At 38.5% G+C, this 14,435-nt stretch overlaps 2 protein-coding genes across 2 annotated transcripts; both read left to right on the top strand.

The window, feature by feature from the left end:
- Positions 9,212-11,795, top strand: LOC104783478. Its single transcript, XM_010508630.2, has 4 exons — positions 9,212-9,556; positions 9,639-9,689; positions 9,796-9,861; positions 10,503-11,795. Exons 1-4 carry the CDS (start codon positions 9,212-9,214, stop codon positions 11,793-11,795), a joined length of 1,755 nt encoding a protein of 584 aa, XP_010506932.2.
- LOC104783477 (ubiquitin-conjugating enzyme E2 8-like) lies at positions 12,143-13,844 on the top strand. Its single transcript, XM_010508629.1, has 3 exons — positions 12,143-12,299; positions 13,348-13,475; positions 13,584-13,844. Exons 1-3 carry the CDS (start codon positions 12,143-12,145, stop codon positions 13,842-13,844), a joined length of 546 nt encoding a protein of 181 aa, XP_010506931.1.

Below are 14,435 nucleotides of genomic sequence, written 5' to 3'. Positions count from 1 at the left end.
TTATGTTGGACTCAGGTGGGGGAGAGGAGCATATTTGGTGCAGATTTTGTTCAGGAGACCTCGGAGAAGATTCGGGTTTTGAGGCTGAACATGAAGGAGGCTCAGGATCGGCAGAAGAGCTATGCTGATAAGAGGAGAAAGGATCTTGAGTTTCAGGTTGGTGATAGAGTGTACCTCAAGATGGCCATGTTGCGGGGTCCGAACAGGTCTTTGACAGAGACTAAGTTGAGTCCGAGGTACATGGGTCCGTTCAGAGTGGTTGAGCGGGTGGGACCAGTGGCATATAGGCTGGAGTTGCCTGAGGTTATGCGTGCGTTCCACAAGGTATTTCATGTGTCGATGCTGAGGAAGTGTCTTCATGAGGGTGATCAGTTGTTGGCTAAGATTCTTGAGGATTTTCAGCCCAACATGACCTTGGAGGCGAGACCGTCGAGGGTGCTCGAGAGGAGAGTCTTGTGGGACTGTGATGGAGTAGAGGAGCAGACTTGGGAGCCCGAGGCGAGGTTGAAGGCAAGGTTTAAGAAGTGGTTTGAGAAGCAGGTTGCGACTTGATCTCGTCTAGCCGGGTCCAAGTTGTAGTCTGTGGCTGGAGCGGGTACGGAGTATTCCAGCCCATCTCTCTTTATACGTGGTCGCTTAGGGGTGGTTGGTTGTGCGACTAAGTACCAAAATGAGGTGGTGCTCGGGATGCGGGTTGATGGCTTGGATTGTTGTATCTTATTTTTCTTATGTATTTTCGTTGAGGTTGTAAAGATTATGACATTTTTTAGATTAATAAGATGAGTATTTTTCTTTATGTTTGACTGTTGTTGTCATGGGAAAAAGAGAAATAGCTCGGGTTATATTTTTGAAAAGTTTCCATAAATATAAAGTTTCCACAAAAAGGAAGTTTCCAGAGTTACAAAGTTTCTAAAAAAGGAAATTTTTGTGGAAAGTGTTGAGGTAGATCTAGTCAGGAGATACTTGATGGCATCATACTTGTTTGCTCAAGGCCGTGAGGGCTCAACTCGTGTGATACCGATAGCTCGATGGACTTTCTGGCCAGAGAGTGGGAGTGGTATGTTGCTTCGGATGACGATCCGAGAGCATGTTTTAGGGTGACGACCCAAGAGCAGGATATTTGAGCCTCCATGGATATTGTAGCTGTGAGATGCGGCTCGGCAGTGAGCCGGTATGTCTCGAGGGTTGCGACCACATACCGGCTCACTGCCGGTATGTGTGAGTGACTTCCTGGATGCCGTAGCTTAAGGCGGTTGGCCAGATAGCGAACAAGAGCGGGGGGAGTGTGTGTGAGTGACTTCCTGGATGTCGTAGCTTAAGGCGGTTGGCCTGATAGCGAGCCGGCATGATTCGTTGGTTGCGACCACAGATGGGGGAAGCACTGAGTTGTGAGCAAATAGCGTCTTGGATGTGAGTATATTGGCTAGAGGGAGACCTCGAGGTTCAGTCGGAGGTGTGCGGGCTGTTGCGACAGTTGCACGGGAAACCTTGGCTGACGGTATCCAGTCTGGTCGGAGGACGTGCGAGCCGTGTTGACGGTGGCACGGAGGTCTTTGACGGATGGATGGTGCTGCGGGATTCGAGGATGAATCCTTGTTGGTGGGGGAGAATTGTAACATTCGCGACCAAATATTGCATTGTTGGTCTGAGTGTCGATCGACACCATGATTTCCGGTTTCGACAAGTTTGTTTTAATTGCTGTTTGGTTCGGTTTGGTTCAATTAGAAACCCCTAAACCACTTATATGAGAGAGAAAGCGACGAGAGTGAGGGTTTTGGGGGTTTTGTTTTGTCGTCGTTAAGTGAGAAAAGAGAGAAGTAAGAGAGAAAACGTGGGAGAGTGTTCCTAAGAGTTTTTGGCTTGTTCTTGGTGGTGTTTGGTGAGATCTGTGCTGTGAAAGGGATAGTTGTTGCTGGGAACGAAGGAGAAGCTTGTGAAGGTGTTGTTTCAACCGTTTCTCAACCCAATCTTCCTGCAAAAGAGGTGAGAGCTGGACCATGGCTGATCTAAGCCTGAGATCTCTTTTGTTTGGTTGTCCTTTGTCTATTTGTTGTGTTTGCTTGCTTGGGTTTGTTGTTTTCGTGTTTCCCATAGGTTCCTGAGACATTTGGGTGAGTTTGGGACGGTTTCGAGATGATTTGAAACGGAGGATCGACTTTCGGGTTCGTGCAGTTCGCGTCTGCAGAAGCAGTGTCGATCGACACCGACCTGGTGTCGGTCGACACTAGTCTTATCCGATGTTTTATTTTGCCTGGTATGATGTGTTGATTGTGTTTATTTGCTTATCTTAACATTGGAATCTCAGTTGCTTGTGTGTATAGCCCAGTAGATGGGAGGATGGCCTCACTGAGTGTTTATGACAATACTCATGCATCTCAATATGTGTTTGTGGTGCAGGTAAAGGCAAAGTGTGACCGTGGAATCAAGGCGATGAGGAGAAGGATGTTCTAGAGGTTTGATTGATTGTGGTCTAGCTATTATTAGGTTGCTAGTGTTGAGTTGATAGAGCATTGTAGGATGTTGGAACTTGGTTATTCCATTTTTGGTTCTGGATTATGGCATTGTTGGTTATTGGATTGTTATTGTTGGAATTCTTATTGGTTTATTGGAATCTTTTTGTTATCCGCGGTTGTTGATTGTTGCTAGGGTATTAGTGGGTATGTGACCACTAGTGAGTTAATATAATTAATATATAAAAAAAAAAACGGGAAGGGTTGTTTCATTCCACTCTTTGATCTGAACAACATATTTAAAATGCTTAGGTTCAACATTAGCAGTAATAGCCATCAAAAAGAACCAATGACTTGGTGAAAAATTAGCATCAGAAACATAATCCGTCAAAGGAAACCGATACATACCTTGGACCGGTGCCGAAGACTATGATGGATAGTCGGAAAAAGCGTGTGATGAAGAAGAATCAGACAGATTGTGGAATGAAACAATGAATGTTTTTATTTATAATTGTAAGTGTCGGTTGATTGTGTTGTGTATTCATTTTCACAATTTGAGAACAGGGGTTATCGTGTTTCCTTTTTCTCACAAACAAATATGAAAACGAAACGCAAATCCTAGTGAAGGATACATTCCATAAACTTCTTTACCAATTTACTAATACTCCATTTGTTTCTTCATTTCAGAGAAACAATTTTTTTTTATATATAACAACAAGAGAATAGATTACACAGATGACGCTAGCTCTGTTGAGAAAATTGCAGCATTGACTTGGCAATTAAAAGAAGCGTATAAGGATGAGGAGGTGTATTGGTACCGAAAGAGTCGCAGCCGGTGGATGAGGCTTGGAGATCAGAATACCAGTAATTTTCATATAGAGACAAAGCAACGGCGGGCTGAGAACCGTATTGTTGGTCTTCATGATAAAAATGGTGTTTGGTCCATGGAGGAAACATATATTCAACATATAGCAGTCTCTTATTTCCAAGGGTTATTTACCTTTTCGGATCCCTCTGATTTTGAGGAAGCACTTGGCAAGATTCAACCGGTTATGATGGGGGAGATTAATGATCTTTTGACTCAAGAAACCTTTGAGAAAGAAATGAAGGAAGCTTTATTTATGATGTACCCTGAAAAGGCCCCAGGTCCATATGGTATGACAACTCTTTTTGTTAGAAGGCGTGGGGCACTGTAAAGGCTGATTTGGTACTTTTGGTCCATTCTTTTTTGTAGAGTGGCATTTTTGATAAACGATTAAATATGACAATTATTTGTCTTATCCTTAGGGTGGACAGCCGACTAGGATGACGGAGCTGTGACCTATCAGCTTAAGCAATGTTACGTATAAGATTATTTCAAAGGTTTTGTGTCAACGGTTACAGGCTTTTTTGCCTTCTGTCTTCTCAGAAACTTATCGGCGTTTGTAGATGGGTGCTTAATTTACAATATTTTAATAGCTCAGGAGATGTTTCATGGGCTTCAGACCAACCCTTCCTGCAAAGGAAAGTTCATGGCTATTAAAATGGATATGAATAAAGCATATGATCGGGTGGAATGGTCTTTTTATTAACCATTTGTTACGTAAATTTGGCTTATGTGATATGTGGATATCCTGGATTATGTGGTGTTTGATGTTGGTCGAATAAAAAGTTATGCTTAATGGAGATGGTTCAACCAATCCTCACCAGGGGATTCGGCAAGGCGACCCTATGTCACCTTATCTTTTTATTCTTTGCACAAAGGTGCTTATTGCTAATCCTAGGAAGGCGGACCAGTCAAAGCTTATAGTGGGGATTAAAATGTTGACTACTTGTCCAGCAATCTCTCATTTACTATTTGCGAATGTTAGTCTTTTTTCGGTCGTGCCACAAAGGAACAATATGAGGTTGTCTTATGGATTATACAATAGTACAAGCGTGTTTCCGGTCAACAAATAAATTTCCAAAAATCTTCTATTCAATTTTGTTCATCCAACTCATGGCCCGAATGTTGATTAATGGATCGAAGGCTAAACCGGCTGATGGGTTTGAAAGATTCAATTTTGCTGGGTCAGAACAAAGCCCAGTTGCATCGACCCAAGAGTCTGCATCGACCGATGCAACCTTGCATCGAACGATGCAAGTTAACCTAGAGTCGCGAGTAAAGTCCCCCGACTTCGTCTTCTTCGCTTCTTTTCCTTAGAACTCGAACCCGCAAAGAACAGACACTAAATCGACCATATCTCACTTGTTTCTTGCCCAAATCCATCGATTCAAAGCCCATTCTGCTCGATTTTCTCTCCTCTACTCGATCCCATACTCAGTTTTCCGATTCAGAGCAATGGCGACCAGCCAAAGATCGAAGAGACTCCGCCGCTCCAATTCTGCCGCCGCACCTCCGTGACTCTCCACCGCCGGCGATCCCTCCCCCATTTCCATTGAGACCAATCTGACCACTTCCAGGTCCTAATGCACCTCTTCAAGCCACATGTCATGATCCATGGCCAAGAAGAGAAGAACTATGGATTCCGCCACCGCATGTTTGGCCTGGACGTCCAACTGATGAAGTTAAGAAGCTTGAATACATCAACCGACCGCTATTTGATACTTGGGGAGAGTATGAGAATCTGTTTTACAACGCTTGGCTGAAGGTTGAGATCAAGTCAACTCGGTTTGTTGATCCTGCTACTATGTAGAGGCTTGGGATTCATGATGAGGTACTGAGACTTCTGGAGAAGATTGGATTAGGGACCATGTGCACTCGCTACTATGAGTGTTTTCCGGAGCTGGTTCGGCAATTCATGGCTTTTGTCCGCCTTATTTTCCAGAACGAGCATGTCCCGAAAGCTAGTGAAGGAAGGCTGTCTTTCTTCATTAGAGGAGTTCGGTATGAGATTTCTTTACCTGATCTTTGTGACATTTATGGTTTTAGCAGAGAGCCAGAGGGAGTTTCACTTCCAAGAGAGTTTGTAGATGTCTCGCATCTCTAGTCCTATTTTGGTACTAGCGACTATGATTCCCGAAGTTCCACTATGACTGATGTGAGGCATCCAGTGATTAGGTACATTTTTAGAGTCATAGCCAACACTATTTTGTGTAAGATGGAGCCTGGGAAGATGAGAGTGAGTGAGCTGGAAATAATGGCATATGGGATTTATGATTTGATTGCTGAGGATGATAGTTGGGTTGACCCTGAGAGGGTTAACTATGGTGCAGTGTTTGCTTCCCATTTGATCTCTCTAAAGGTCAAGGCTTTTGGGCGTGGGAAGAAAGAGTATGTTAGGAGTCTGATTACTCCTATTTTTCAGAGACTGCGTATTGCTACTGACTCTGTCTCTATTTGTACGGAGAGGTGCATTATTGATGAGGAGCATTTGAGGAACTCCACTTGGATGAAGAGGGAGATGCTATGGCGTTTTAAAGATTCTACTGGTATTCATCTGATCAGATTGCCACAACCAGACCTCACCACTATTGGAGAGAATGCAGAGCCACCCACTGATTTAGTTACACCATCTTCCCGTCGCCAGAGTCCTGCTACACCTGTATAGCCACTTGCTGCTGGTTTTGCTGATGATCATCCTGCTGGGGGTTTTGAGTTTGGTTCTTCATCTGGCACTACAGCGTTTGATTTCCCTGAGCCACCACAACCTTCTACTACTATGAGTCAGGGAGCCTACCAGGAGTACCAGACATCCACCATGCGCGCCATCTGGAACGCGATTGCTCGATTGTCTTGGTGTGGCTGCATCCGTCCCACTAGGCGCAGATCACGTTCGCCTCCCCTTGGTGGAGCGAGTGGTAGCGATGCTGATATTTCTGATGGTGATGCTGATCCTGAGGCTTGATCCTACTTCTGTTTAAGGTTTCTTTTATCCTTTTTCTCTTTCACTTTGAGTCTTTTTTATTTTTCCTTGAGTCAGTTTGTCATTTGTTTCAAATTGAACTTGTATTGCATTATGAACCATTATCTATCATGTTGCATTTAATGTTGTGTTTGAGTGATTCTTAACAGAGCTGACTTTCATGAGAAACACACAACTAACATGCAACTAACAAGGATTCAGAGTCGGAGAACATTGGGCGATGTTGCATCGATCGATGCAATATTTGCATCGGTCGACACAACGGCTAACAGATTGGTACCACGTATTTGGTTGATTATTTCACTACTTTTTCAATTTGATTTTTCTTTCTTGATCAACCTTAGGCTTGATAACATTGGGGATAGTGTTGTTTAAGTCTGGAGGAGATTAGTACTAACAACATTTTTTTTTCATGAGTGTGAGTTGTGTCTGTCAAAACCATATTTTTGAGTCAAAATTTTCCTTTTGGAATTAGGATCTCTAACTAATGATTTCTGTTCTTTGGCTAACACTCTTATGAATCTTGATTATGCTTGATCTAAGAACTGAAGTTTGGAAAAGCTATGAGCTGTATCAACAATCCCGAAAGCCCTTATCCAAAGGATATATGGATTAAACTAACGTTGTCTCAACTTTTATCAGGATTTTAATCGGACTTAATCTCTTACTTTGGGATTGGAAATCAGTGGACTAGACTTCTTCTTCGGGCCATACAAGACATTGCAATTTTCCAAAGTATGTCTCCCCTCTCTCTTCCCTTCAGTACTTAAAAAAAAAAGATCAGAAAAGAAAAAAGAAGAGAGGATAATAAAAGATGAGATGATTTTGATCAGTTTAGAGGGATAGGTAAATTACTTGTGACCCCAGTATTCTACTCTTGAGGCAAATGATCACACAAAGCTTGGAAGCGAGGGGTAGGTAAATTACCGATGACCCCGATATTCGCTTACACCTTTGATTTTTTTAAAAAAAATCAATCCCTTGGAAGTGAGAAAAAGGAGAGAAAAGAAGATGCATGAAGAATGTCTTGGCCTGAAGAGAGTCCATCTGCCACTGATTGATACACCAAGGTAAGAACTCACATGTAACTGCTTTAATTTATGTAATGAGATAATGATGGTGCGATCAGTGATTCCAGAGGATTGTGGGATTTGAGTAAGGAATGTTGATGCTTCTCAATTGACAAAGTATATGAAGTAAGTTTTGATGATCAAGGCGATGAAGAGTGCGAAAAATGGTTACCTGCAGATGAGTGAATTCCATGTTTTCAAACCTCTTTCACAGGTCTAAGTTTTTGTTTTGCTTGAGGGCAAGCAAAAGCTAAGTCTGGGGGAGTTGATATATCATGGTTTTTGTGGTTTTTAACCATGGTATAAGTGTCTTTTTGAGTCTTTTGATTTTTTTTCTACGTTGTTTTTGAGTCTTTATAGGTTTAGGTACTCATTGGCACGGATGGAACGCAAAGGAGCTAAAAAAAGATGATTTTGGAGCATAATCAAAGCATTAAGGCTGATCTATGAAGGTGGGAGACGAATTCAAGAGTATGCATCGACCGATGCAACCCAAAGCATCGATCGATGCAGCTGCCACAAGCAAATCGAAAGTTTTCTCCACAAGTTTTAGAAGATTTACAAAATTTTCTCAAGTTTCCTTTATTTGCAATTAAGGCCCCAGACGTGTTTTAGAGTATTTATAGGATTTTTATGGTCATTGTTTAGACCTAAGTTATTTTCTAGCAGTTTTTGAGAGAGAGATTATTGAGAGCTTGTGGGAGAAAAGGATCTGAATTCTTTGTAGGGAGAAGATTTCTAAACTCCCTCTTTTATTTTTCAATATTTATTGCATGATATTCAAAATGATTTGTTCTTCATTAAACATGTCTAAGTAGATCTCTAGTTAGGTTCAGGGTTTTCATAGGCTTTTTATGGTTTATTAGATCTATTATTTTAGGATTCATTATCTTCTGTGATCTTCATCTTTGGTTGTTCTTCATATTAATTCTTGATTGATCACCTAGAATTAATACCTAGGAAAATAAATTGATATGAGAATATAATTGATTTTCCTGATTAAACCTTTTGATGAACAAAATTATTTCTTGCAAAGATATTAGATTTAATAATTTTGTGAACAATCTAAACCTGATATTTAAAGCTGATTTTTAACCTAGAATTTTGCAAAGAGATTTGGATTTTCTGGTTTTAAATTTAGAAAATATTTGCAGTGAGAACTGATTTATTTTACAATTGTGTTTAGAGTTCTAGATCTGATTTTAATTGATTGAATCCTAATTTATTAATGAGAATTTCTTACTAATGCCCCTTTTTTGGTACCCCTTTTTAAAAATGCCTCTTCTGGTGGCCATTTTTAATTATACCCTTCCTTTATTTCGTAAATACAATTTTGCCCTTCTTTATAATTATACCTAGTACCGACAATCTTATTCTGCTTCTCCGTTGTTGATTTCTCCGTCCGTCGTCTCTTCACCATCTCCAATTTAACCATCTCTGTTGTCTCACCATCTCCGTTGTCTCACCATCTCCGATTTAAACAACAATCTCCGACTTCGTCGATTCAGATCTGACGCATTCAGATCGAAAATCTTAAATCTCTCTTTTACTTCGTCGTCTCTTCTTCTCCCATCATGTCAGCTTGTTTCTGAATTTTAAATTTGATTTCAATTTCAATTTTGTGTTAGCTATTAGATTGTTGTTTCGATTTCAAATTTGATGTCAGAATATTTTTAGGTCTTAAGCACTTGTTCTTTAGATCTGTTCGTGATTATAAAGTTCTTTATTAGATCTCTGGAAATCTACTATTGTTCTTTGATATAGTTGTTGAGATCTCTCTTCTTTTAATGTAGTTTTGTAATTCGTGATATTGGTTTGTTTTCTCATGACCTGTTTGGGTGTACAAATGATTGAATTGTACTCAGTATGTGGATTGTGGAAGTTGAACAACAACATTCATTGGGAATTTGAGATGGATAATGAAAGGGGAGCTTCTTTGATTAACATTGATGAGAATACTAGATTTAGTGACTTGGTAAAGATACTATTAGAAGATTTTGACATTGATATTCGGGCACAATGTTTAAAGCTTAGCTATACATTGCCTGCTATGTCTGCTACCAGAGGTAGTATTCCTATTTTTATTAGAAATGATAGGCAACTTGAAGCTTTTAAACTCAAATATGCACAAAGTGGAGGAGTTCTTCATCTATGTGTTACTGTTGAGGATTTTTGTGTGACTGTTGAGCAGGTATTTTTAGTAAACTCATTCTCCTATTTTTTCTAATATTGTTTTAGAAAAGTAACTGCTTTGAGGAATGTTTCTTTATCAGGGCCAACCTAGCTCTACTCTTTTTATTGAGAGTGTTACTGCTGTTACTCAAGTAACTTTCTACTTTAGAATTTTTAATTATTTCTTGCTTACAAAACCTTATAAAATCCTTTGAAAACACTTGTAAAACGTTTTAGATACTTTACAAATCATTTTAGGATCAAACTAGCTCAAATCTGTTTGTTGGGAATGCTTTTGATGTTTCTACTGCTACTCATACTCAGGTAACTTACAATGGCATAAATTGCCTTTTCAACCCCTTTTAAAAATATTTGAAAACAGTTGTAAACCTTATTAAATCCTTTGAGATAACTTGTAAAACCTTTTAAATACTTTACAAATCTTTTAAAAAATCATTGATTTGTACTTTCAGGATCAACCAATACCAAATCCATATGTCGAGAGTGTTCCTCGTTTTTCTTGTTCTCCTGTTGCTTCTTCAAGTCAACATACTAGCACCGATTATGATTTTACTGCTACTCATACTCAGGTAACTTACAATGGCATTACCCACTTTATAACCTTTGGTAAATCCATTTAACCCCTTTTACAAATCTTTGAAAACAGTTGTAAACCTTATTAAATCCTTTGAAATAACTTGTAAAACCTTTTAAATACTTTACAAATCTTTTAAAAATTCATTGATTTGTACTTTCAGGGTCAACCAATACCAAATCCATATGTCGAGAGTGTTCCTCGTAACATGACAACCTCTGTTGGGTATCCATCTGTTTCTTCACACTCAACTGGCCTAATCGACGTTGATTCACTGTTTTGTGGGAAGTTATTCAAAGACAAAATAGATATGAGAAGTCAGATTTGGATGTATGCAGTCAAGCATAGTTTTGAATTTCATACTTTTAAGTCAGACAACAAGAGGTGTGTTCTTCATTGTATTTATGAAAAATGTAGTTGGAGGCTAGATGCAACTAAGGTTAAAGCATCAGATAGCTTTGTTGTTCGAAAGTATATTAGTCAGCACAGCTGTGACTCTGCTTTAAGGAATGTTAATCATCGCCAAGCATCTGCAAGGACTTTGGGTGGTTTGGTTAGTAACCATTTTGCAGGAGGAAAGCTTCCTCTCAGACCTAAACAGCTCCTGGAAATTTTTAGGAATGACCATGGAGTTAGTGTCTCATACTCAAAAGCATGGAGAGCTCAAGAACATGCATCAAAACTTGCTAGGGGTTTACCTGCAGATAGTTATGAGGTTTTACCGAGTTGGTTCCACATGATAGAAAAGAAGAATCCATGTACTATTACTTACATCAAAGCTGATTCTGATAATAAGTTTAGATATGCTTTTCTGGCTTTTGGTGCATCAATTAGAGGTTTTAAGTTGATGAGAAAAGTTATTTCTATTGATGGCGCCCATTTGAAATCAAAATATAAAGGGACTTTGCTTGCTGCATCAGCTCAGGATGGTGATTTTCAGTTATATCCTATTGCTTTTGCCGTTGTTGATTCTAGGAATGATGCATCATGGGATTGGTTTTTGCGGTGTTTGAAGACTATTATTCCTGATGAAAAGGATCTAGTTTTCGTGTCTGATCGGGCTTCTTCAATTGCAATTGCGCTTTCAGTAAATTATGTAAATGCTCATCATGGGATCTACACTTTCCACTTGCAAAAGAACATGGAAAGACGATTTAGATCTTCTGCTTCTCTTCTTCCAGTTGTTCATGATGCTTCAAGAGCTTACACTCAATATGATTTTGATTATTTGTTCAGTCAAATTTCCAATGGTGATCCGGAACTTGGAGAATATCTTTGGCAAGTTGATATTAGAAAATGGTCACGTGCATATTCTCCTTCTAACCGGTACAACATCATGACATCTAATTGTGCCGAGTCCATTAACTCCTTATTAAAAGAGACTCGCGAGTATCCAATTGTCTGCCAGTTTGAGACAATCAGGTCTATTTTGACTAGGTGGTTTAATGAACGACGTGAGGAGAGCTGTCGACCTCCATATGATGTTACTCCAAATGTTGGGAATAAGATGAATGCATCTTATAATAATACTACCCGCTGGCTTGAAGTTTGCCCAGTAAATGAAAATGTCTTCGAGGTTAAAGCAGGTTTAAAGACCAATGTGGTGAATTTGGACACAAGGAAATGCACATGTTGTATGTTTGATATTGACAAATTCCCTTGAGAACATGGAATTGCTGCTGCCAAACATGTCAATCTCAATGAAAACATGTTTGTTGATGATTATCATTTCACTGAAAGGTTATAACTCCCTTCTTTAATTGGTTTTGAAAAGGTTGCTAAAGTAATGGATCCGACAGGGTTTTTACAATGTTTTAAAAGGTTTTACAAGTTGTTTATAAGTAGTTTTAAAAAGGTTTTACAAGTTGTTTATAAGTAGTTTTAAAAAGGTTTTACAATGTTTTACAAGGTTTTTCAAAAGTTTATCAAAGTTCTATAAGTCTTATCTTCCTCTTTTTATTTTACAGATGGCGTTTAGGATATTCAGAGAGCATTCACCTAGTAGGTGATATGGAGTATTGGGAGATTCCAGAGAGTGTTAGTACTTCTATTCGGGCACCTTCTACTTGTATACCTAGTGGCAGGCGAAAGAAAAAGAGAATAGCTAGTTCATGGGAGCATAGAAAGGCTAAGACAAATTCAAAACAATACAAATGCAGTAGGTGCGGTCAGTGTGGACACAACAAATCTAGTTGTGTAGCTGCTATCTAACTCTTTCTCTCTCTTTAATTCAACTTCAATTTGTTCTTTTTAATAAAATATTTCAGACTGTGGTGTTGTAAACTCCATTTTCTTAGAAATTTTTTTCAGATTTTACTGTTTTAAATCATTATAAACAACTTGTAAAACCTTTTAAAACCTACTAAAAACCATATATACTCTTGTAAATCATATACTCTTAACCTTTTAAAAGCCTTTTAAAACATTGTAAAACCTTTTAAAAATCTTAACTGATTGGCACTCAATCCATTACTTCTGTTATGCTTTTCAGATTTAGTTTTTTTGGCCCACCCTCTGAAAGGATACCAAACAGCCAAGTGAAAACGTAATTGAATAATGGGCCTAATGGGCTTTTTATTACGTCCCAAATAGACACAATTACGTTATCGTCATCGTCTTTACCCCAAATTCATTCGAGATGCCCTACAAAATTCTGGCATTTGAATAATGGGCGTAATGGGCGTTTAATTCTACAAAGTTTTTAATTATACAAAGTTTCTTTTGTGGAAGACGATTGAAGGGGTAATTCGCGAAGAGTCGCTTTTGAAACAGCGCAGGGGTAAGATTTCGAAACAGCGCTACCAGAGGCTCGTAAAACCGTAATTGATTGAAAAGGTAATAAGCGAAGCGTCGCTTTGGTTCGGTTATAATTACACGTTGAAGGGGTAAGAATTATGTATTTATGAAGCCGAAGGTGTAGTTTTTGTTAACCAAAGCAACGCTTCACGTATTATAAATACTTTTTGCTCTTGACTTAAACATTTGTCTCACGAAAACGTAAAAATCATCTCTCAGATTCGTCAATTTCTATTACCTTTTTCTTTCAATCCGCTAGAAATGTTGCATCTTTCTTCAAGCCATCTAAGGTTTACCTTGAAAAATTTGAACAAAGATCACTCGACAAACGTCACAGCAGGTAAACGCCTTTTTCCTTCAGATTAGTTTTGTTTTACAGTTAAGGATATAAGAGATTGACTGTGTTTGCCTTTTGTTAGTAATTGTTGATGACAGCATTTTCAAGTGGGAGGCTACTTTAATCGGACCTGTGAACACCCCATATGAAGGGGCAGTGTTTAAAATGAGTATTAACTTTCCGCCTGATTACCCAAATAATCCCCCAAAGGTATCTGTTTTGATTATACTCGCTTTTATTTAGCAAGCATGTGTATTAGGACTCCTCTTTTTGCAGCAACTCAATAGTTTTTTTAAATATAATTTTTTGGTAATGCAGATTTGTTTCGTTACAAAAATTTGCCACCCAAACATATCAGATAACGGAGCCATATACCTAAGATTGTTGAAGTCCACCTATTGGCATCCCATGTTGATTATTTTGCTTTTCAAGAGATTAGTGGAGAAGTTGATTGAACCAGAAGTCGATGAGGAGGACCAGATAAATAAAAATCTTGCCAACCTCTACAAATCTGATAGGGCAAGGTTTGAAGCAATGGCTAGAGAGATTACAAACCACTACGCTGGGAGAGGAAACTGAAATATGAACTTAAATAGTTCAAATCTATTTTCAAAACTCTTGAATAATTCAACTTTTATTTGTTCTTTTTAATAAAATATTTCAGTCTGTGGTATTGTAAACTCCATTTTTAAAGAATTTCTTATTCAGATTTTACTGTTTTAAAACCTTATAAACAACTTGTAAAGCCTTTAAAAAAGCAAGTCATATTGATATATATCATTATAAACAACTTGTAAAACCTTTTAAAACTTTCTAAAAACAAGATATAGTCTTGTAAAACCAAACTGTTTATAGGATTAACACCATTTAAAAGGTTTGACAAGCGAAAAGGAATAACTTAACATTAAAAAGATAATGTTTTAAAATCTACTTGCAAACTTGACATTGAAATACTTTGCCATTCATTATTCTTCTTGATGCGATCACGTTTATATACCAACAAGATGCAAACTTCCATAACCTAAGGACTTGCTATTTCTGCAAATTATGGATTTTTTTCGATGTATTTGTCCCTGTACTCCTGTAAAAGAAATGAAAAATTTAAATTAATATTAAATAACAGTAAAATGTGCATTAAATCTAACAAAAGTAGAGGTTTACTAACCTTTA

Source organism: Camelina sativa, chromosome 4, assembly GCF_000633955.1.
Source record: "Camelina sativa cultivar DH55 chromosome 4, Cs, whole genome shotgun sequence".
NCBI lineage: Eukaryota > Viridiplantae > Streptophyta > Magnoliopsida > Brassicales > Brassicaceae > Camelina > Camelina sativa.
This window is presented reverse-complemented; position numbering and strand designations above follow the sequence as displayed.